Source organism: Gigantopelta aegis, chromosome 4 (genome assembly GCF_016097555.1).
Source record: "Gigantopelta aegis isolate Gae_Host chromosome 4, Gae_host_genome, whole genome shotgun sequence".
Lineage (NCBI taxonomy): Eukaryota > Metazoa > Mollusca > Gastropoda > Neomphalida > Peltospiridae > Gigantopelta > Gigantopelta aegis.
Window position 1 is genome coordinate 71,906,025 of NC_054702.1, and position 23,788 is coordinate 71,929,812.

At 38.5% G+C, this 23,788-nt stretch overlaps 1 protein-coding gene across 1 annotated transcript in view; it reads left to right on the forward strand.

Annotated features, from left to right (window-relative positions):
• The first annotated feature begins 25 nt into the window (after window positions 1-25).
• Window positions 26-23,788, forward strand: part of LOC121371045 (DNA mismatch repair protein Msh2-like) — a 33,829-nt gene continuing 10,066 nt past the window's right edge. The window contains exons 1-15 of the mRNA XM_041496665.1: window positions 26-99; window positions 3,065-3,114; window positions 5,539-5,574; window positions 6,905-6,992; window positions 8,692-8,837; window positions 9,685-9,795; window positions 10,317-10,403; window positions 12,254-12,377; window positions 12,957-13,043; window positions 19,072-19,130; window positions 19,945-20,065; window positions 20,488-20,601; window positions 21,187-21,323; window positions 21,807-21,923; window positions 23,401-23,515. Coding sequence (XP_041352599.1) covers window positions 66-99; window positions 3,065-3,114; window positions 5,539-5,574; window positions 6,905-6,992; window positions 8,692-8,837; window positions 9,685-9,795; window positions 10,317-10,403; window positions 12,254-12,377; window positions 12,957-13,043; window positions 19,072-19,130; window positions 19,945-20,065; window positions 20,488-20,601; window positions 21,187-21,323; window positions 21,807-21,923; window positions 23,401-23,515 — 1,426 coding nt within the window. The 5' untranslated portion in view covers window positions 26-65. The remainder of the gene's footprint in view (window positions 100-3,064; window positions 3,115-5,538; window positions 5,575-6,904; window positions 6,993-8,691; window positions 8,838-9,684; window positions 9,796-10,316; window positions 10,404-12,253; window positions 12,378-12,956; window positions 13,044-19,071; window positions 19,131-19,944; window positions 20,066-20,487; window positions 20,602-21,186; window positions 21,324-21,806; window positions 21,924-23,400; window positions 23,516-23,788) is intronic.

A 23,788-nucleotide genomic window follows, 5' to 3' on the forward strand; every position in this document is an offset into this window, starting at 1 on the left:
TTTCTAGATTACTGACGTCACTACGCGCGAAGTACTCGCGGTTTTCCTCGTTTTGTGTATTCATTATGGCTGTTCAACCAAAACAAGAATTGCAACTTGGTACGATTAGTTTGTCAGTGAAATGTAAAATGGTGGCATGAAAGGTGTAAGGTTTATTCCATAGTATCAAATTAGCAAGGGCGGATCTGTAAGTTTTTTTTTAAGACTAAGGAGATGACATCTCTGATCACTGACCAGGCAAATTCGTGCACTTGCCAACTTCGATGACTTGCTGTGCAGTCACTGTCAGTGTTACATTAAATATGACGAATGCTGGTCAATTCGCCTCAAAACCAACTCGCCCCAACGTTTGGACAACTTGCCCCAAAGTTTACTGTCCTAAATAATTGTGAGAAAAGTGAAACTCCGCAATTACGACCACTTATTAAATGGTGTTATGTTGTGGAGAGCCTAATATCGGATAAATAATCTATTATAATGAACTGTCAAGCCTATACAGGCAAGGCTTTTGGACTTTGGTGTGCATATTCAACAACATTTAATGCACACTATTGCTTAAAATATTGGTATATTAATTCATAAAACGGTAATAATACGAGTTGACTAAACTGGCCGTTACTGGGGTGAGTTGTCCTGGTCCTAATATGACACTGACAGTGACGGCATATTTCACTTTAGTAAATTGGCAGGTGCAGGGTTGGGATTGGGGTTGGAGTTCAAAACCCACCCTAATTCAAGCGATTATAATTTTTTTGAATGTATTATTTGAACATTTGATCCAGCTCATGTGTTCTCTAGCTCTGCGCTATTTAAATATGTTGTCAGGGCTGGAGATGAGTGTAATAGGACAACCAAATGGTTGCCAGCTTCTTGGTAAAAATTTTTTTTTTTTATCCTAAATCTGATGGGCACCACAGACCTTTAGTTTGATTATTCTTCAGTCAAATCATGACATTAAATCAGACCGCTGAATATTGTGAGAGCGATAGTTTAGTTTGCGCATCACTCGCACAAGTATACTTTTGCGTAACCCATCTTTCATTCGTTCGTTGAATTTTTGACATTTACATGGTCATGACGGGTTTAAGTAAATCTTCAATTCTCAGAGGCCTGTAAATGTACATGTTGTTAACCAGTGCTACACGAAGAAACCTGATGCCCCTATTTAAAACAAAGACAAACTATATGTTCTTGTGGTGACGTAGAGGAAATTGTGGACATGATTAACACTGATCAGCTTCTTGTTGCACCAGTTGAGATCGCCATGTGGCAATATGTGATATATTCAACATTTTCAATCAGTCTGGTCTTGCAAAATCGTAAAAAAAAACCCCACAAAAAACATTTATTCCGCATACACTAAACTAGATAACGCCATTCGAGACAGTCGCATAGTTATTTTATACCTACCGTATTGTTCCTATTTGTAGCGCCCCCTCTAATATAAGTGCCCCCCTATGATCACGAGAAATGTATCATGAAACGGTACCCGTAAAATAGTAAAACTGGCTTACCTGACTGCCGACTTGCAATGATTATAATCGGTAAACAAATAAAATCCAAACAGGTGAAGCGCTACGACACTAGTATGGGCGAACAGTATGTCACACATGTCGTTTATCAAATGTATGTCGCTGTTATCTCCACGCAGAATGAACGCACGACACCCCGTTAACGCTGTTCAAAACCGGAAGTACAAACATACCGGTAGGTATTTACACCGATGCCGTAACACCGTTTAAAAAACGGGTAAATGATAACTTTAACTAAACTGGAGTCAAATGTTAACAATTTAACTTTAACTAAACTTAAAACTGGTGGAGTGACTCTGCGGCAAAGCTTTTGATGTCTCAGCGAGCCAGACGCATTGACAGTTTGATACGAGAATTTTTCACTCGTATTACGAAACGTGTTCTAGTACTCTAATTAGCACGCCCCCTTTGTGTTTTGCATCGCGCCCGGGCGCTACAAATAGGAACAATACGGTAGTTTGGTACCATTATAAAAAGTAATTTTGTACCATGATGTAAAAATTAATATGTCAGATGTGATACTTTTGGACAGACACTGCCAGTATTAAATTTGAGAGTCTAATTAGTTTAAGTTTAACTAAAACCACCCCACCCCATTTTTATTTTAAAAACTTGATTACAAACTTGTGAAAACTTGTGGCAAATGATGTAACAGTGTTTTATATAGTATGGGACAAAGTATGTCTACGATTAAAAATTGAACCCCAGACATGTATGTCTTGCTGTACATTGTACAATTTACATATATACCAGATTTATAAACAGGTGGATCTTGTTTTTGTTTTAATACTTTTATGTGTATCAGCCTACATTTAAGTTATTAAACCCGCGACCAGGGTCCAGGTGTTAAGAGCATAGTTAAATTAACTCTGGGTTAGTCTAATATTTTCCTTTTAATTATTTTTTACAAATACAAAATAAACTTTAGATTTTATTATGTAAGGATACCTTTGATTGTTCTAAATCATGTCTCAACGTTATGTCTTCAGTTATTATTTGTATTGATTCAGTCCTTGGTTTTGAAACTGTCTGTTAACCACTGGTTAAATCAACCAACGTTTGAACAACTGGCTCTAGATCTTTAACTGTCGTCATTTGAACTTGTTATCAGGCGGGACGTAGCTCAGTGGTACAGCACTAGCCCGATACATAATCGATCTAGGATCGATTCCCATTGGTGGGCCCATTGGGCTATTTCTTGTTCCATCCAGTGCTCCACAACTGGTATAACAAAGGCTGTGGTATGTACTATCCTGTCTGGGATGGTGCATATAAAAGATCCCTTGCTGCTGATAGAAAATAATAGCCTATGAAGTGGTGACAGCGGGTTTCCTCTCTCCATATCTGTGTGGTCCTTAACCATATGTCAGACGCCATATATAACCATAAAATAAAAATATGTTGAGTATGTCATTAAATAAAATATTTTCTTCATTCCTTTAACTTGTTATCTACCATGGAAGTAGCTGTTTGTTATTTTATGTGACTAATCATTAAAACTAATTATCACCTTTTAAAATTTTATTCAACAGACAATGTACAAGAACAGGGCTTTTTGGCATTTTACAAGTCACTTCCTGAGGTTTGTATAGCAAGCTGTTGTGTCTAAGTTTTGGTTTGTACATGTATTTAAATTTACTTTTTGCTGCATGGCATAGATTATGGAAAAAAAGTCTGATACACAGTATAAATTTTAATAATTAAAAATATTTGATTTACAAAATGTTCAAGCAGACACTATTCAAGCTACATGTAAAACTTTTCTCTGGCAAGTAGAAATTGCTAGACATTAGTACTGTTTATTTAAATTACTCTAGTCATAAATCTAGTTTCTTAATTAAAACTCACTAATAGCCAACTAACTGATTGATAATAGTTTCTTAATTAAAATGAAAATTGCCAGAACTTTGTAACCTGAAAATCTGGATGCAATGGATATTTGAATAAACCAGGTATTAACATATACTTTTCTATGCGTCGGGGACCAATTTCACCAAATATGATATTATCATAAACCTCATTTTGTGTGTGTGCATAAATCTATAACTAAATCACAATGTGTAGGCCTATTACTACTAACAGTTTAACAGTACAAGTTATATATTTATTTCATTTTCTTATGTTCTTACAATTTTTTCATAATATGTTTTCTGGATGAAATGGGTGTCAAACACATGACAGGTATCTCTGTTTGCAAATGTAAACTTATGTTTTGTGAAATAAGCTCCAAACCTATGTAGATACACAGGGTATCTAGAATTTTTATAAAATCCACTAGTCATGGGATCAGTGATTTAAAAAATATACTAGCCACAATTAAAATTTCACAAGCCCTACTTTAAGTTAATACAGTTTTACTAACAGTAAATATAATAAGATATGTCACCTAAAGAGGGATATAAAAACACTAAGTTTGGGGGTGAGAGTAAGGACAGGATATTAATATTTACAACATAGACTTAAATGCAACATTTGACCAAAAAAAATTCACTAACGGTTGGGCATGGCAATAGTGGATATTTCCTAGCCCAACATTGAATATCACTAGCCATGGGAGTGGGGCTACCATAATCTAGAAGCCCTGAGATACAGATTTAAATCAGTGAACTGTTATGAAGTTTTAGGCAGTGCTTCTATAGTTAGTAATTTTATAAACATTTAATTCTAATGTGCCTATATCTGTGAAGTGTCAAACAAAATGGCAAAATAGGCACTTTCAGGGCTAGCTCAGGGTAAACACAAAGTTTTGCCAAATTATCTATTAAACTTCAAAAATGGCTGAAAACCAGTTATTTTACAATAAAGTGTACCAAATTTTTTTTCGCCAACTCAAAATAAAATTCGCCAGTTTTCAAAATTCACAATTGGCGAATTCAGCGACTGTCAGAGCTAGCCCTGACTTCATAAAGGCAAGGTATATTTTTTCACATGATATATATATATTGTCATTTGATGATGGTCGTGTGTGCGTGTTACACTGCACTTATTTTTGGTTGTGACCCCTAGTATCACTGCTTACTGTTCAAATAAGACCTAATTATTTTTGAATAATCAGCTACATTGTGGTCTTCACATATTTGTAATACATAGATTTTATATTTGAAGAGGTGAGCTGTTGTTTATTATTGATGATGATCAATATTTTATCGCCATGTTGCTTAATCAATTTAGTATATATGGATTTTGATGAAGCCATCTGTTTGCATTGTGTCAAAACAAACTTACCTTGAAACGGCATGTTGTCATAGTAAATAATACAGTATTGGCTAATTACAAGGAGCTGTCCATCTGCTATTTACAGGTAATTGCTAAATCAATACTTATCTATATTTTTGTGTATATGTTCTGTGTTGCTGACATCTTTGAAAAAAACAAAAACATATTAGGTGGTGGAAATTATAATTAATGGTGCAGTTTGGTAATTATTGTTTGATGATTCATGTATGTAGACAAATTCAAAATGAAGCAGAATAAAATTTGCTAAATTGTAAACTAGTTTGTTGATTCTCAAAATAGGTTTTAGAGATATTTAACTTTGAGTTTGTGAACAATAGTTTACACCCTGGATGTTTAGAAAGTCTTTGTTGTCTAGTTAAAATAACAACAAGTGAATGTCTAGTTTTACATAACTTAGTTTTTGTTTGCATGTTAATTTTTGGACATTATCTAGGGTAATCTGAATCAAATCAGCTCACTAGACCATTGTGCAAATTAAATGAAATGGGTTACCTGAATTGTGATTGCATATTTTCAATTATCTAAGCTCTGCATGTTACCTAAGTGTACGTCTTAGGTTAAACTTTGTGGTAACTGTTTATCAGCTTATAACTGTTACATACAAAATATTAACAAGTTTAAATCTTGAAGCAGAAAGGTTAATTATAAAAAGGTAGTATAGCTTAAAATCTTTGTAATCACATGTATTTGTATGGGACAACCTTAAATTGATCATATATTTTTTAATTGCATGTATATTAACTATATCAATTTGTTTTTACATTTTCAGAAGCCGAACACAACATGTAGATTTTTTGACAGAAATGTAAGTCCTGGTTTTATATACATATTCAGTTGTTTTAAATTCCTATATTATGTGGCTTTAATACAATTTTCTTTCCATTTGTATATTTCATTGCATTCCAATCAGCTGAACAGTGATTTTTTTCTTCTTCTTTTTCCCCCAGTCATATCTACATTTCTGCAAATTCAAGGAAATTCGCATTTATGAGTAGAGTTTAAAAAAATTTTTTAAAAAAAATACCAGAAATGATAAATAACGAAATTATCAATGATATGTACCCAAATAATTCAAACATTCAAAACTAAAGAAAATATTAAAAATGTATTTGTGTTAAATTATGCAACCAGCTGTTATTTGGAGTTTTTATTATTATTATTATTGTTGTTGTTTGGGTTCTTTCTGTTTCAGTCCCCTAATGGTCCAACTAGGGTGGATTATAAGTTCCGTCTCTGTCCTTCTGTCACACATAGTTTTCCTGACATATTTTTTCACAATGCCTCAATATACTGAGCTGAAATTGGAAGCAGGGGGCAAGTGGTGCATGTGCTGCCCCCCCCCCCCCCCACACACACACACCTTTCAGATATTTGCTTTATAATAGTGTAAAAGTGTGTAAATATAAAAGTGTACCCCCCACTTTTGGCAATTTCCTACGCCACTGGTTATGGCCCTTGAACCAAGGAGATATAAAAAGTTATTTTCCTGACTTTTTCCAATGACTGAAGATGGAATTTTGTAAAGAAAATGTATCTTTATCATGTGTTGTTAAAATTTTAACTTTTATGGTGATTTACCCATATTTCACAGAGTTATAGCCCTTGAACCTAGGAGATACAAACATTTGTTGGGCCCAGTACAGGAAATGTATTGCTTTAGCGGTACTCTCAGAATATTCGGGTTTTTATTCGTTTATTTTAAATTATGATATTTGTTGCATGTTGGCTAAATCATTATTACATAATATTTAGGACAAACAAAGTCATTGGTTAATAATTGCAAAATTGCCTAATAACATGGTGTATTAAATCAGTGAGTGATACTTCCTCGGTGAAAAAAAGAAGAGACAAATATATTCTCCATTATGAGTGATTGCTGGAATAATAAGCATAAGAATATTACATGCCTGGGCTCATACTGGAACACATTTTGGTTTAGCCAACTTTGAGATGTGTAGAGTATTTCCGTAAACAGTTTTAACAAAATATATGGTTAATTTAAAGAAAATTTTATTAGCCAAAGCCACTTGGTGTAAAACTAATTACTAGTTGGCTAATTTGGCAATGGACAGGGTAAGCCCTGACATGCAGATGCTGTATGGTACATGTAATTGTACCAATAATTTGTGTTTCAGGAATACTACACGGCTCATGGGCAAGATGCTGTGTTTGTGGCTAAAGAAGTCTTTAAAACGTCGGGAGTCATTAAGTACTTGGGTTCAGGTAACAACTTTTGATTCTGCTCATATAAGTTAAACACTTGCCTCTAGTTGTGACTGTGGATTGATTGTAGACACTGACTAAAACAAGGCGCTGAAATGCACGACTCAAACATAAACAGGTCTTCTAGAATTGTTAATAAAATCCACTAGCCATGGGATCAGTGATTTAAACAAATTACTAGCCATGATTAAAAATTCACTTGCCTTACTTTAAGTAAATATAATTTTATTGATAAGAATAAATCAGATATGTCATCCAAAGAAGGAGCTCTAAAACCTTTAGATTTGAGGGGATAGGGCAGGATATTCATATTTACAAAATAAGACTTAAATGATATATTTGACAGCTTTATATTCACTAGCCGTTGGGCAAGGTAATAGTAGTTATTTACTAGCCCAACATTGAATATCAATAGCCATGGGAGTGGGGCTACCATAATCTAGAAGTCCTGTTAAGAATTTGTTAGCAACAGCAGGGAACATTTAGAGATCGCTACACAATTTTAAAACATCAAACAGTAATTATTAATCAATTTTTAATTGACTAGAAATGTCACCAATCAAGATTTTGAAAACAAAATGTTCCCTGAACAGTAATTTTGAAAGGCTTTGCCATGGGCATATTGCTCACCTACATAATTTTTAACCAGTAATGACATAACCAAATGGTAAAGCGCTCTCTTGGTGCACAGTTGGTTTAGGATCAATCCCCATCGGTGGCCCCATTGGGCTATTTCTCATTCCAGCCAGTGCTCCACGACTGGTGTAACAAAGGCCATGGTATGTACTATCCTGTCGGTGGGATGGTGCATATAAAAGATCCCTTGCTGTTGATCGAAAAGAGTAGCCCATGAAGTTGCGACAGCGGGTTTCCTCTCTATATATATCTGTGTGGTCCTTAACCATATGTCTGACACCATATAACAGTAAATAAAATGTGTTGAGTTAAATAAAACATTTCCTTCCTTCGGTGCCACCATTAAGTTCAGCCCAGGGAATTTTGTACCTTTCTTAAGGTTGGTAGGTACTGGGTTCGCAGCCTGGTACTGGCTTCCAGCCAGAGCAAGTTTTAATGACTCGATGGGTAGGTGTAAGACCATTACGCCCAGGGAAGTTTGTACCTTCCTTTCAATTAGTTCATATTTCTGTTCTTGAATCAGAGTAGAGTGCCTCAGGTGTTTGTGTCGTAGCGTTCATTCAGTGGACCCATTCTCCTGTCCTAACCAGTGCGCCACAACTGGTATGCGTTGTCCTGTCTGTGGGAAAGTGCATCTAAAATATCTGTTGTTGCTAATGGGGAAAAACAGCCTCAGTGGTATCATGGTTAAGTCATCGGACATACGGTTGGTAGGTACTGGGTTCACAGCCTGGTACTGGCTTCCACCCAGAGCAAATTTTAACGACTCGGTAGGTAGGTGTAGGACAACCACACCCTCTTTTCTCTCATTGACCACTAACAACTAACCCACTATCCTGGACAAACAGCCCTGATAGCTGAAGTGTGTGTCCAGGATACTCTGCTTGAATCTTAATTGGATATAAGCACGGAAAGAAACTGAAATGAATTAATGAATGAATGGGAAAATGTATCAGGGTTTCCTCAAAGGCTTTGTCAAAAACTACCAAGTTAATAAATTAATGTACTCTAGTGGTGTGATTGAACAAAACAAACTGTTTGAATTTGATTTGACATTTTTCAGGCAGTCACAAACTGGAATCTGTTGTCCTCAGTAAGATGAACTTCGAGTCACTTGTTCGTGATCTGCTGTTGGTGAAACAGTACCGAGTGGAGGTCTATAAAAACAAGGGCGGTGTCAAAAACAATGACTGGACTGTGGCATACAGGGTACTACATTCTTACTGAAACCATTCTGTTTTAAACATTTTATAGGTGCTAGGTCTGGCCAGTCATACATGTAGACCTGATTTCTGATTGGTGGTTCAATTACAACTTCAGGGCTCCTAGAATTTTTACAAAATCCACTAGCCATGGGATCAGTGATTTAAAACATTTACTAGCCACGATTAAAAATTCACTAGCCCTACTTTACTTTAAATTAATACAATTTTACTAAATTATAGTAATAATAAGATGTCACCTAAATAGGGAGATAGAGCTTAAAAACACTAATACTGGGAGTTTGGGGTGAGGGGCAGGATATTCATATTTACAAAATACACTTGACTGCAACATTTGACCAAAAAAATTCACTAGCCATTGGGCATGGCAATAGTAGTTATTTACTAGCCCAACATTGAATATCACTAGCCATGGGAGTGAGGCAACCATAATCTAGAAGCCCTGGACTTACATTTTCAAATTTGTTTGAGAAAGATGTAACTGAACTTGACATTTTGTGTTAATGATTCACATACATGCAATTGTTAATGACGGATCATTATAAACCAAGTTTATCTAAGATAGTTTAAGGTTTAAATGTCTCTTGTATAAACCCGATATAAGAAAACGGGCTGTAATGTTTTAACCTGTATTTTATTTTAGAACTTTGGTTTAAATGTTGTATATTACCACAATATATGGTAAAGAATCAGTTGACATATATATATAAACCTCTCCATATACAACATGTAGTAATAAAAGTAAAACATCTAAATATTGCTAAAACATGTAAAATAATAAAAACAAGTTATGTGGTTCAAATTGTTTGAGGTGGGGGTTTTTTCTTTTTCAGGCATCGCCAGGAAATTTGACCCAGTTTGAAGAAATTCTCTTTGGTAACAATGACATGGCTGCGTCTGTGGGTGTTATTGCCGTCAAACTGGGATCTGATGGTGGACAGAGGGTAAGAGTGCAGAATTTGAGAGTTTACAAGGAGTAATCTCCCCTTCAGTGTTCCACATTAAAATTTTAACTCACCTGCTCAGAATTGGAATATTTTTATCCTTGTGAAAGCAGCACTCTTCTTAAATATGTCATGACTTACATTGTAAAACATGACATGACTTACATTGTCAAACATGACATGACTTACATTGTAGGTAGGTGTAAAATGTGGGGATTTTTCATTCAGGTTTTTGACATGCAAATAAATTTAACATTTTGAATGTTATGTGTATTTGATCGAGATTAATGTCTGACCAACTTATTTGTATTTCTACAACTTAAAAACAGTACATCAAAAAGGTATAATCTACTGTGCCTTTTATTTTTTATATCATATTTGTTAGGCATGTACAGGTATTATTAGATAGTATTCTTAACTTCTTTTATGTTTAAAATTTATAAACTTTTTGAATTGCTTGTTTAAAATTATTTTTCTCCTCAAAATAATGATTATGATCTACATACATGTTTTGCTTTCAGTTAGTTGGAGTCGCTTATGCAGATGCCACATTGAGAAAGTTCATGATCAGTGAATTTACAGATAATGACCAATTTTCAAACCTGGAGGTAAATATTTTTGTAATTTGTTATAAAATTATATATACACTACAGTCTAGTGTTGGGGAATCAGTTGGAATTTCATAATCAGTTTACACCAATTGTCACGGGGATCCTATAATACCTGTAACTGAATAAAACACGATTATCCAAATCTCTCTCCAAACTGTATATCTATTAGATCTCTCTGTAACAGGCAGTTATACCCGCTGGCTCGTCTAGGTATGATCAGAGATAAGATCTTATATAAAGTATATATTATTATAGCACGTTTAGTTCACTAGAAAACACAACAAATACACAATACACTTTGGAATCTGTATTAACCTACGCTAACAAATGTACTGCCGCAGTAGTTAATTAACAACAACAATATAATAACAACCCAGAACTGATCACTTAATTAGTTAATCTCTAGGTGTCTAGTTTACACAATATTCTAATCACTTCACGGTAATACAACCCACACACGTGTGATANAACTCTATTGAGAAACGCTGCCAGGGGAACTTAATTAATAAAGGAATTACAACTCTATTCCTAACTGGTTAATTTTTAATTAACCCTAACTACTCCTTCAATAACCTTGTAAAACAGACTTAATACTGGTACCTATCACAATAAAGACAATAACCTACAGTTTACCTAGGTCCTCTAGGATGACTGGATAATCTTTTTATAATTATTTAGGACAGTGAGCCTACAGATTACTGCGTCAGATGACCGGCAGCACCGTCTAAATAATATTGGTATAATACAGTATTAAAATATTTAAAGTCACATCAATCACATCAAGGTTATACAACAGAGCAGAAATAATATATAATTACCACGTCCGGGCTGAACTCATATATTTCGTTCAGTGGACGACGTCCGTTTCCCCTGCAGCCTTCCTATGTTTCTCCCCGATATCTCTAAAACCCTAGCTATTTATCATAAACCCGAATATTGCCTGGGGGTACAACGCGGTCCTCCCCCTATCAAGTGGTATTTCCACAGCGACCACGCCGGCATTTTTTTCTTAGATCGTCAGACTTACTGGCGCCTAGTCGCCAAAATCACGGTCGTCGAAACCGCACTCGCAGAGGTATTACGTAACTACTGGCCACATGACCTCCACAACTGGACTAAGTGCATATTGGGATGCACGGTCGCGCGAAGGTATTATATAACAAGGTGCCCACCTGGACTAAGTGCATATTGGAACTGCACACGGCCCTCTAAAACAATTAATATCGCCACAGGCGAAAACAAAATTAAGAGCATGTTCCGTCACACCAATCGATCGACTTTCGATTACACAATCGGTTAGAATTTCATAATCAGTTTACACCAGTCGATCGACTTTCTATTACACAATCGGTTAGAATTAAATGAAAATAAGAAGGGTTTGAATTATAAAAAAAATAAACATTACAAATTATTTTACCTTTAATAATAATTTCATATTTTTTTTGTTTATGTGCACACATAAAAACAAACACTAACCTCTACATATTTACATCAATTTCATTATTTTAACTGGAGGGACAATTACAGTAGACATTTTCTCAAACATTTTTATAATTGATCATCATATTTGATAGGCTAAAAAGTTGATTGACTTTTTGTGGGAGATGGAAATTTTCAGGATTTTGTTTTTTAATTCCATATTTCGGCACTATTTTTGCCCTTATACTGTGATATAGAAAGCTCCCAGGAACACTAGACTAAAGTTTTTGTATGGTTTTGTTTTGTCCCATGTTATTTTCATCCTCCTTATAACAATAACTTGTCTTTAAAAGCCACATGTTCTGGTTTGACTACTCAGTAAATATAAATGAGAGTGACTGTACAGCTAAGATCTGCAATCTTTACAGGCATTAATTGTCCAGCTTGGTCCCAAAGAATGTGTTTTGATGGCTGGTGATCTGACAGGTGACGCTGGAAAACTAAAACAAGTTATAGAACGAAGTGGTCTCTTGGTCTCGGAAAAGAAACGAAGTAAGTATTGTTTTCGCTGTTTGTGTGTGTCTACTTAGGTTTTTCTTTTGACTAAACCATTGTTTTTATAACTCTTAATGTTACAAGAATGTGACAGCAGAAAGAAAAGTTAATTTTGTGCACACCAGTTTCAGAACAAATGTGTTTTCTTAAAAGAATTGATGAATATATAATTTATTCACATACCATTTTGAAATGTTTGATGTAAATCATGAAATATCAGCTACCTAATTTGATTTATTTCTGATCAAAGATCTATTAGCAAACTATACATTTGATGAAGCCGGCTAAGTTATTATGTTAGATACTGTTTCTTGTGTATGGATTGTTATGAAATATCAACATTTGGTGTAGTCTTGCTATTCCTGATTTACAGTATGTATTTAACAGATGTATGAGTTTTGGGAAGTGTCATTTACATGTCATATTAAGTGATACTAAACATCTAAAAATGGTCATGTAACAAACCTCTAACCAGACAATGAAATATGTTTATTCTGATTTAGTATATACCTCTTATTTTCTCTTTGTTTAGCTGTACATTTTTGCCATTGATCATGTCTTGTTTAATTTATGCAGATGACTTCTCCAATAAGGATAATGTTCAGGATTTGAACCGATTACTCAAGTTTAAGAAAGGAGACCAGCCAAACTGTGCAACAATGCGTAAGACTTTTAGGGTTTCTGTTTATACACAGTTTTTTACATCTGCTCCATGTATACTAAAAACAAATTGTATTGGGGCTACTAGTCATATGGGAAAATTGTCCTCAAATCATTTGTTTTCTATAGCCATTACCTGTCCTCAAACAAGTGCACCTCCCCCCACGCAAGTGGTCTGGTCCAAACATCCCAACAGCCAATGGGATGGCCTAAATTCTTCTACTGCATACTTCTCTCTAGTTCCGGTCACATGACTATAACTTCCATCTTTTTCTCTTCGCTAAAGGGTCTGGACGTCCTTTTGCTTGGCTCTGTTTGGAGTCGACTTTTATAAGACCTTTGGTTTTGTATTCGTGTTTGGGTGAAATGTTTTTCACCTTCGTTTTCATTAGCTTTCGTATGTTCTTTTCGCGTATTTCGCTTGACTTTCCAAGCGCTTAATTACATGAAATGTTGTTTATATTGCCGGTTGTCGTGTCGGACGCCATTTGAAAAATGGTGTCTGTGTTGACTGGCTTTGTGTTTGGGTGAAATGTTTTTCACCTTAATTTTCGTTAGCTTTCGTATGTATTTCGCGTATTTCGCTTGACTTGCCAAGTGTTAATTACATGAAATGTTGTTATATCGCCGGTTGTCGTGTCGGACGCCATTTGCAAAATGGCGTCTTTATTACCGGCTTTGTATTTGTGTTATGGTTGGTTTTTCTTTCTTTTCACAGATTGAAAAATTACTATTATCATATCTGATAATGTTCAGGCGACTAGTTCGAGCGTGTTACGCTGCAAGAAGTTAGTGCCGGCGGCGACCCACACGACTTATGTCCAGGTTGTCGTGTTCGTGTGGCCTCACTTCTAGATGCGACCTTTGTGCGGGCTTGTCTGATGTCGAGTTCGCGGCTTACCTGAAGGTGGTGTCAGCGAGGACCAAGAAGGTGGAATCTTCGAGGACCAAGAAGGTGGAATCTTCGCCTTCGATTGCTGACTCCGTGGCAGAAGTGTTACGTTCAATTCTACCGACCATGCTGGAAGAAACAATGGCGTCAATGGCGACCTTACCCAAACCGGCGGGTTCGGGATCAGGTCCGGTTCCAGTCCCCTCTTCAGGGGGTGCGGCTTCTTCAGCTCCACCGATACCTAAGACTTCGGATGACAGGCCTGCGGTCTCTACGCAGCCCTCTAAGAAGCCGGCTCATTCAGATAGACGCTCCACGGATTCCAAGGCTCACCGATCTTCGGCGGGGAAGTCCTCTTCGGCGTATCGGAGCCAGGACCGTAGCCGTTCCACATGACCTGTATGGCTCCCTACGGGTTCCACAGATCGTCAGCGCCAACCTTCAGTTGATGTGGCTTCCAAGGCCTCCGAGGGCTAGACGGGACCATCCACGGTCCGGTTAACCGGCGGCTTCCAGTATGGTACATCGATTGACCTGTGCTCGAGTTCTACGAGACTTGGTGATGAAGCGCCTGCGGCATCTGTCATTGAAGAGCCCGACTCTACGGACCATATGACTATGAGGGATTGCTTGGCGGCCGTCTACGACATGTTGCCGTCCTTGCCACATCCAACGACGATGTGGTCATCCGTTCCTTGGTATCCACACGGAACCGCCCACGGTCCGGTTCTCCGGTATCTCCATCGGGCCATGACCAGAGCGACTGGCTTGTTCACGGGTGCTACGTGACTTTCTGATGATGTATCGGTTCTTGCGGTGCTGGAAGATCTGGATGCGGCGGACCACCTGTCACTGAGGGATTGTCTGGCTGTCATATCTGATATGCTACCGCCGCTGGCTCATCCACCTGTTTCAGCCAAGAAGGGTCCGGTTTCGATGATCGCCACGTAGGTTCCACCGGCAGATGTCACAATTCGATCGTTGGCTGCCACAGGCCCCTGTCGGTTTACACGGCTACCAGTAACCGGCCCGTGCGGATCGTTGTTCCAGCAAGCAGACGGAGCCCTGTAACGAACTGGAAGATTGCTGCGTCATCGGCTCACCGTTCGGTACCGTCGTCCTGTGATCGATCGAAGTGGTCCCGTGATCGATCGAAGTGGTGCAGCGTCCAGGGTTACACCGGCTCCTGACGGGACCGTCCACGGTCCGTGTTTCCGATTGCAGCCAGTACATTGGATTGAAGTGCTTGTGCCAGGTTACTGACTGATTTTCCAAATGATGCGTCAGCACCTTCCGTTACAGAAAATCCGGACGCAGTGACCCACATGGCTGTGACTGATTGTCTCCCGTCTTCAACCTATCCTTCAACGGTGTGGCGCCGGCTTTGGATGACACTGTTTCCGGCGGGACCAGACGTCTTCCTAGAACTTACAGATTGGCACGTCCTGTCGATGGCTTCAGTTCAGCGTACATGTACATGGAGACCATAACTCCTCATGTGCAGGATGCCAGAGGATATGCCTTGTTCCAGCCGTCGACTTTGATGTTGGTCTACCTTATATCTTCCGTGACGTAGATGTGCACTACGATTGCACACTATCGTCAACCGACTTGCCTGAAGCGATCCATTCTCGACTTTCAGCACAAGCCGGTAATCTTGGCAGACCTATGGTCTACATACGGCTCTTTGCCGTGAAGGGGTTCGACATTACAAGCGTTCCGGGTTAGTGACGAAGACAGTCTACTGGTCCGGTCACTTGTGTTGAGATCCCGTGCACCGATGTTCGAGGAAGGTTCAGCGACATTCGGCAGATCTTTCTCTATATCCGGTGGCGATGCAAGACAGTCGCTACTTCCGCTGGTTCCGGAAGATATCCAGTTGCCATCGCATGGTACGGGGATCATTGCGGCTTATCAACTCACTGACGTTCACTGTTGTTACCGCCAGAGTTCGTGACCGATGCTGTCTAGATGGTCTCTGCTGCTGTTTCGCACCGGGTGGTGTGACGACCGTGGATTTTAGCCAGTTGCTGTTTTGCGTTGCTTCACTTCCAGGTATATCGGGCATGTAGCGTAGCGAGTTGCTACGCTGTCTTGGCTCTTGCCTGTATCACGGGGTGGCTGTTTCCGATGTCTTGATTCCTGAATCACTCTATTACTGTTTCATGAAGTATCATTGCAAGAGTAATTTTGACGTCGGCGCAACATTTGACTCTTAGAGGTCGCAGTATCCAGTTTGTTTCTGAATCCATGCATTCAGTACAATAACGCAGATTTGCTGATCCGGTTACCAGTCGCCTTGCCGTCCAGTCCCTGTTGGTGGCTGTGGTTTCCAGATGAAGCCGATCTACCCATCAGCCTGTTGGAGATGTTGGCAGTTACGTCATCCTTCATTGGCGAGAGATGCCGTTAGGCGCCTCTCTCATGGTAGCCACAGACTACCACCGCAGTGGCTTATATCAACTGTCGGGGCGGAACCCACTCCAGCAGTCTGCTGCAGTTGACTTATCGTCCCTACAAGCTGGTTGACGAGATTCCGTTGCAACTTCGGGCTCGCCATATTCCAGGGGTTTCCAATGTACTAGTCAACACACTGTCTCGGCCGTTGTCTCCACATCCGACGGAATGGATGCTCCATCCCGAAGCATTTCGATGGGTGTGCGACAGACTTTGCACACCAAACATCGATCCTTTCGCCACACGATTCAACCATCAGCTGAGGGTTTACGTGTCTCCGGTGCCGGATCCCGAAGCTCTGGATCTCGACGCATTGGCCATCAGCTGGGAACAGATGGACGCATACGCTTTTCCTCCAGCAATCCTCCTTCCATGGGTGCTTCAGAGGTTTCAGCTGTACCATTGTCGCCTGTTACTCATTGCTCCGATGTGGCCATCCAGGATGTGGTATTCAGATCTAATACGTCTTGCCGATCCACATCCTTTATCGCTGCCAGACTGGGATCATCTGTTGCTGCATCCCACGTCAAGACTATACCATCCACATCCGCAGTTGTTCCAACTGCACGCGTGGACTGTATCTCCAAGAGTTTGAGGAAGAAAGGTTTTTCTTCACAGTCTACGGCGGCCATTTTGAAAGCGCACAGATCATCTACTACTGCGGCTTACAACGTCAGATGGCTTTGTCTTCACCGATGGTGTGTCCGGCAAAAACTCAACCCTCAGACGATTCAAATACCTCTTCTTGCTGATTTTTTGCTGTATCTGCGGACCACTTTACGATTGAAGGGGTCTACCAACGCTGGGTACGTTTCGGTCATCGCTACTGTTCGTGATGTCACTACTGGAACGAAGTTATCAGGTATTCCTGAGATCCATAAGATGATCAAAGGGTTTCGCCTTGAAGATCAAGTACACCGGTTTCGGCCACCAAGATGTTACGTGTTACGAGCGTTATTGACCGCACCTTATGAGCCGATCGAATCCTCTTCCCTGCAAGACTTGACGCGGAAGACGGTGTTTTTACTCGGTTTCGCCACAGATGCCCGTGTCTCAGAACTCCATGCTCTTGATGTAGACTTGGTACGTTTTCACCGAGATCGGCGTGCAGTCAACTTGGGGTTACTCATGAACTTTGTTGCAAAGAATCAGTTACCAGACCAAGCGCCTCGTTCGTATGTTGTGCAGGCCCTCTCCTCTATCGTTGGTCCAGCGGACGTTGAGGACTTGGCGTTGTGCCCTGTTAGAGCCCTGCACCAGTACATCGAGAGGACCAGATCTTTTCGACAACATCGCAAAAGACTTTTCCTCTCCTGTAACCAGAGTCGGTTGAGGGATCTTACCAAGAACACGGTGGCCACCTGGATCCGGTCTTCTATCCTGACCGCCTAACAGAAGGAGGGTTTACCTGCTCCGTCTGCTTCTAATCCGCATGAACTCCGTGCCTTGGCTGCCACGATGTCCCTGCACTGCAACACACCCATTCAGCACATTATCACTGGTTGGTTCTGGGCTACGGACTCCATCTTTGCCAACTATTATCTGAGGGATGTCTCCACAGAAGACGTTGAGGGGTTCCATCATCTGGGTCCGGTTGTTGCTGCACAGACTCTGTTGAATACAAGCCGTCCTCGTCGCCGTTGATGTCTGTCTGATTCTGGGCTGCATACCGAGATGTCCATCGAATCGACAGATGAGGATTGCTTAGACTTTTGTTCTTTTGCACAGTTCACGTACTGGTGCCGGAACTTTTGTCTCGATAACCTTTACCCTGCACTGCATGTGGTTATTGGTTGTCATTATTGAACTAACAGATCTTTGGTGTACTAGACAGAAAACACTCGGGGGTCTTGTTTTGTTCAATGTTCTGACGGATGCACCTCATTAGGTTGTCGCTTGTTATTGAAAAACTATAACACTTCAATACGTGAGGGTTACCTAACACCTGCATCCCTGGTGGCTACGTTTTCCCACCCTGTCAGAACCAGCATGAGATGTGGCTTCCGCCTCCTGGTCCATGTGTTCTAGGAGCCGTACCTGCCACTGCTGACGGATGCCACCATTCTGGTTGTTGTTACTAACATCACCTGCATTGGTCTGTGACGGGCATCCCTAGGAGGAGAGCTTACCAAGGTTGGCCTTATTCTTCCACTAGTCAGCCTCTTTCCGGTTGGGGAGTTATCACAAGCATCTACGGATTTCAGCACCCACCACCATCTGTTGAATGCTGCACTTGTTTGAGGACAGGTAATGGCTATAGAAATGGAGAAAACTTGGAGTGTTTTCTCTTTTATAGATACATTACCTGTCCTCAAGATTTCATCCCGCCCGGGCCTCCCAGCTTCCTGTTCTCCGTGCGATGCGCTCAGGGAAAAAGAAGGAAGTTAGTCATGTGACCGGAACTAGAGAGCAGTATGCAGTAGAAGAATTTAGGCCATCCCATTGGCTGTTGGGATGTTCGGACCAGACCACTTGCGTGGGGGGAGGTGCACTTGTTTGAGGACAGGTAATGTATCTATAAAAGAGAAAACACTCCAAGTTTTCTCCAGTTTATAACCAGTGAAATGTTTTGAATCAAATTGGTGCCAAGTTCTATTTGAAATTTGTTATGAAAAAGAGTTACATGTATGTCTTTAAAACCGTAGATTTCTTAATCATGTGACATTTGTTTTTAATTTTCAGCTGAGCTGGATAAAACACAGGCAACGTGTGCACTGACGGCTGTCATCAAATATTTAGAGGTGATCTATATTATTATTGCCTCATTCAACAGATTCAATGTTAAACGAACATTATAAATTATTTTATTTGTTGTTGAGTTTATTCATATTGAAATCTGTTGGGAGGGGAGGGGGGGTGTCTCTGTCTTTTTCTTTTATTTTGTGTTAGCATGAAGATTCTTTTTTTAATTTCTGTGTTAGGTGCAACAGTCACAAAGTGTATTAAAATCCCCCCCATGTTATGTCTTTCAATTGCTGTAATTAGCATGCTGATTTTTTTATCAATCTGTGGTGTGTTCAGTCAGAGAAGTTGGCTAAGTACAAAACTAGTGCATTGTAAACATGACTTTGATTACTTCATTATGTAATGATGACATTCATTATTTATTTTAATCAACTGTCTCTCAAAGAAATTGAGGGCGAGTTGTTGCCCAGTGGTAAAGCGTTCGCTTGATGCTCGGTTGGTCTCGAATCGATCCCCAATGGTGGATCCATTGGGTTATTTCTCATTACAGCCAGTGCTCAATAACCTGTGTAACAAAGGCCATGGTATGTACTAGCCTGTCTGTGGGATAGTGCATATAAAATATCCCTGGCTGCTAATCAAAAAAAGTAGCCCATGAAGTGGTGACAGCGGGTTTCCACTCAATATCTGTGTGGTCCTTAACCATAAATCCGATGCCAAATAACCACAAATAAAAAGTGTTCAGTGCATCATTAAATAAAAACATTTCCTTCCTTCCTCAAAGAACTTGAATACACCAAAAAAATTTAATTTTAAAATATTGTTTCTGATTTTTAAAAATTATTATTATCATTATTATTATTATTACAGCTTCTGTCAGATGAAGGGAACTTTGGCCAGTTTTCACTGACTACGTTCGATCTGAGTCAGTACATGAAGCTGGATGCTGCTGCCGTGAGAGCTCTCAATTTACTGCCGAGTCCAAATGAAGGTGTGGATTATCTCCCCTGCATTTAACAGCAGATTGACTTACAAATTATTTTTTATATTCTTATTTGCCCTTTTAAAGTTGAATTTTGTTCATAAGCAAATAGTTGTTGCCTATATTAATTCAGAATGTAAATTTCCACCGTCTTTTTTCGAAATGAGTTGTAATTACTTCAGCAGATAAAAACTTACTTGAGGTGCTGTAACTTATGCTTGAGTTTTATTGAGTGGAGGCACTAGGTTGTCTCTCCGGCACTAACCTTAGTACTGGGAAGACTGATGTCTTGTATTCCAAAGCCAGCATTTTTTTTTTTTTTTTTTTTTTTTTTTACTTTTTTTTGTGGGGGGTGGGGTGTAAGCACTCTTTTAATTATTATTATTTGTTGAATGTTTTGCAAATTAATGTTGATTGTTACTTTTGTTCAGGTGGAAACAAAAACCAGAGTGTTCTGGGTTTACTTAATAAGTGCAGAACTGCTCAGGGCCAGAGACTTATGGGACAGTGGGTGAAACAACCCTTAATAGACAAGAACAAAATAGGTAAGAATACAAGATATATTTAGAACATAAACAAAGATACAGTCAAAATCTAAAGGAATAGGGGCGGGACATAGTCCTGTGGTAAAGTGCTCGTGTGATGCTTTTTGGTCTAGGATCGATCCAGTTTGTAGCATCCATTTGAGCTATTTCTCGTTCTAGCCAGTGCATCACAACTGGCATATAAAAGATCCTTTGCTACTAATAGAAAAATATAGTAAATTTCCTCTCCAAGACTGTTAAAATTACCAAATGTTTGACATCCAATATCCGATGATTAATAAATCAATATGCTCTAGTGGTTTCACTAAACAAAATAAACTTTAAAAATGAAACATGTTTCTTTTTGTTTATAGTAGCATGAAATATATTTTATGGGGAACAAAAAAGGTACATACCTTTGAAACTAGGGATAGCGGCTTTGAACAAAATATCTTTCGGGCTTTTTTGGTGCTAAAATCAAACTGAATTTTTTTTTAATGTATGTATGTGTATATATATATATATATACATGTTTATGCTGGAATATATTGTTACATTTTTTAATTAAAAGCAATTTAGTATTTAAAGATGAGTTGTGTGTTACAGAGGAGCGGCTGAACATCGTGGAAGCCATGATGGAGGATGCAGAACTTCGTCAGACTCTTCAGGACGAACAGCTCCGCAAGATTCCCGATTTCCAAAGACTTGCCAAAAAATTCCAGAGGAAAAAAGCCACATTACAAGTAAGTTATTAGTCCCCTACCAGTCTAACCAGAGGGAACTGTTGGTTTAGTCTTCTGTCTGGCCATCCATCTCTCCCACATAGTTTTCAAGATGTTTTTTTCACAGTGCCTTGACATTCTGAGCTGAAATTTTATGTATAGCTTTATCATGTTCTGTTAAAGATTATGCTTGACTTTCATGGCAATTTAATCATTTTTCACAGCGTTATGGCCCTTAAACTTAGGAGATGGGAAACAAAATGTGTTGGACCTGGTATGGGACATGTAAGGATAGCTACAGATATATAAATGCATTGATGCATGACAACAGTTAATACAGCAACTGATAGGCTGTCATATTTATTTTTGAATATTAAAAGCATACATTGTGATGTGTTAAACAAATTTTAACTGGTTAGGCATTGAGTTAGACATAGATGAAAATTGTTACTTTTATTTCTAAAGTTTGTTTAATTATTCAAGTTTGTTTTATTGTATGTTCAGGATTGTTACCGTGTGTACCAGGCTATAGACAAAATGCCGTATCTACTGGAAACCCTGGAAAAACATGGTGGAACTCATTTGTCTTTAATCATGGAGATTTTTACAAATCCTTTGAAGGTACCTTACATACAAATTTGATAGCATTTGATCTTGGTAATGGTAGTGAAAATTAATCTTAAGTAGAATTGTGTAGTAACCATGTTGGATAGAAGTCGAGAGTATGGTTTAAATATTTCAAGAAAGCAAATTTTGCTGATTTTGCATTTCATTTCATTGTAAACAAACAAGACAATTCTCTAATGTAAATGGCTCATTGACCACGTATTGTTGTAAGAAAATATTATCTACACGGTTGAATGTTTTGTTTTAAGAGTTCTTGTTGGGCTTTAAAAATGAATTATTTTTCGTTATTGTAAATGTCACTTCTCTCTCATATTTAGAGAGGGCGGAGTTTTTAAAAGCAGGGAGACTTGATTGTTTTTTCATTAAAAACAATAATAAAATACAAATAATTTCGCCATTTTTATTTGAATGTTGCCTTTATTTATTATGAGAAAATATATGTAACAACAAATAACGTATAATCAATGAAAGCGTAATACGCATTAAAAATTTAAATAATTAATACCCAAATGAATAGGCACTATAGAAAATGTTTTTGTCTACCGTTCGAATGATCGAGCCAAAGGCTTATAGTTTGATGAACAGGTCAGTCTACAAATATCTTGGTCACAGAATATAAGTATATTTTAATAACAATTTCAACATTCTTATATTTCTGATAGGGATGCCTTAATGTGAGATAGTATTACTCTGTTCTTTTTGTTTGTCATCCTTGTGTGAAACAGACAAATCACCCCTTCTGATGGTCGATAATGATTTCCATTGTCCAACAGAGTTAAAGTTGTTTTGGTTTAATGTTGAGAAAAACGGTTCTCTAAGAAAGGTGACAATCATAACAAAATGAACCACTGGTATTTACCCGGTATAATACTTATTAATAACAAAACAAAAAACTAGCATTAATAAAATAACACTAATAAATAAAACTTTAACTGAAACAAAAAAATCAAAGCTTGTAACCAGTTATTTATAATGTAGCTATTGGTCACGAAGACTGTACTCATGATCAAAGTACAGTATTAAAATTATTAGTGCGAAATAGGCGGTTTATGATTAAGTTTTCACTGAGCAAATTAAATTTTAATTAAAAAAAGATGGATAAACCATTATACAAAATTAAACAATAGTTACTAGACGTTATATACGCTTCAAGTCAGTAGCGCATTTTACCGTTAGATACATAACACTTAAACAGTATCTATAATATATATTCCTCAAGTCCTTCACCATTCATACGCAACTGTGTACAACGTCAATGGTAACTGTTTTTACACAGTGACACTGATGTCGCTTTAAAGGTAATGTCAGGGTGAAGTCGATCAAGGCGAAATTATGGCTCACTTTTGCCCACTGGAGTGAGACCTGAAGTAAGCCTTATTTGCTTAAGCTCTGTATGTTTAGCCGGCTTGCTTTAGCTGTTTAATTATTTAAATGTATTTTGATAAAATATTTTTTTTTTTAAACACATTAGGAGTTGCTGATGGATTTTGCAAAGTTTCAAGAAATGGTGGAATCCACAATGGACTTGAATCAAGTGGAGAACCACGAGTTTGTCATAAAACCGGACTTTGATGAGGCTCTGGCAGGTGAGAACTGAACCACGAGTTTGTCATCAAACCAGACTTTGATGAGGCTCTGGCAGGTGAGAACTGAACCACGAGTTTGTCATAAAACCGGACTTTGATGAGGCTCTGGCAGGTGAGAACTGAATCACGAGTTTGTCATCAAACCAGACTTTGATGAGGCTCTGGCAGGTGAGAACTGAACCAGGAGTTTGTCATAAAATCAGACTTTGATGAGGCTCTTGCAGGTGAGAACTGAACCACGAATTTGTCATAAAACCGGACTTTGATGAGGCT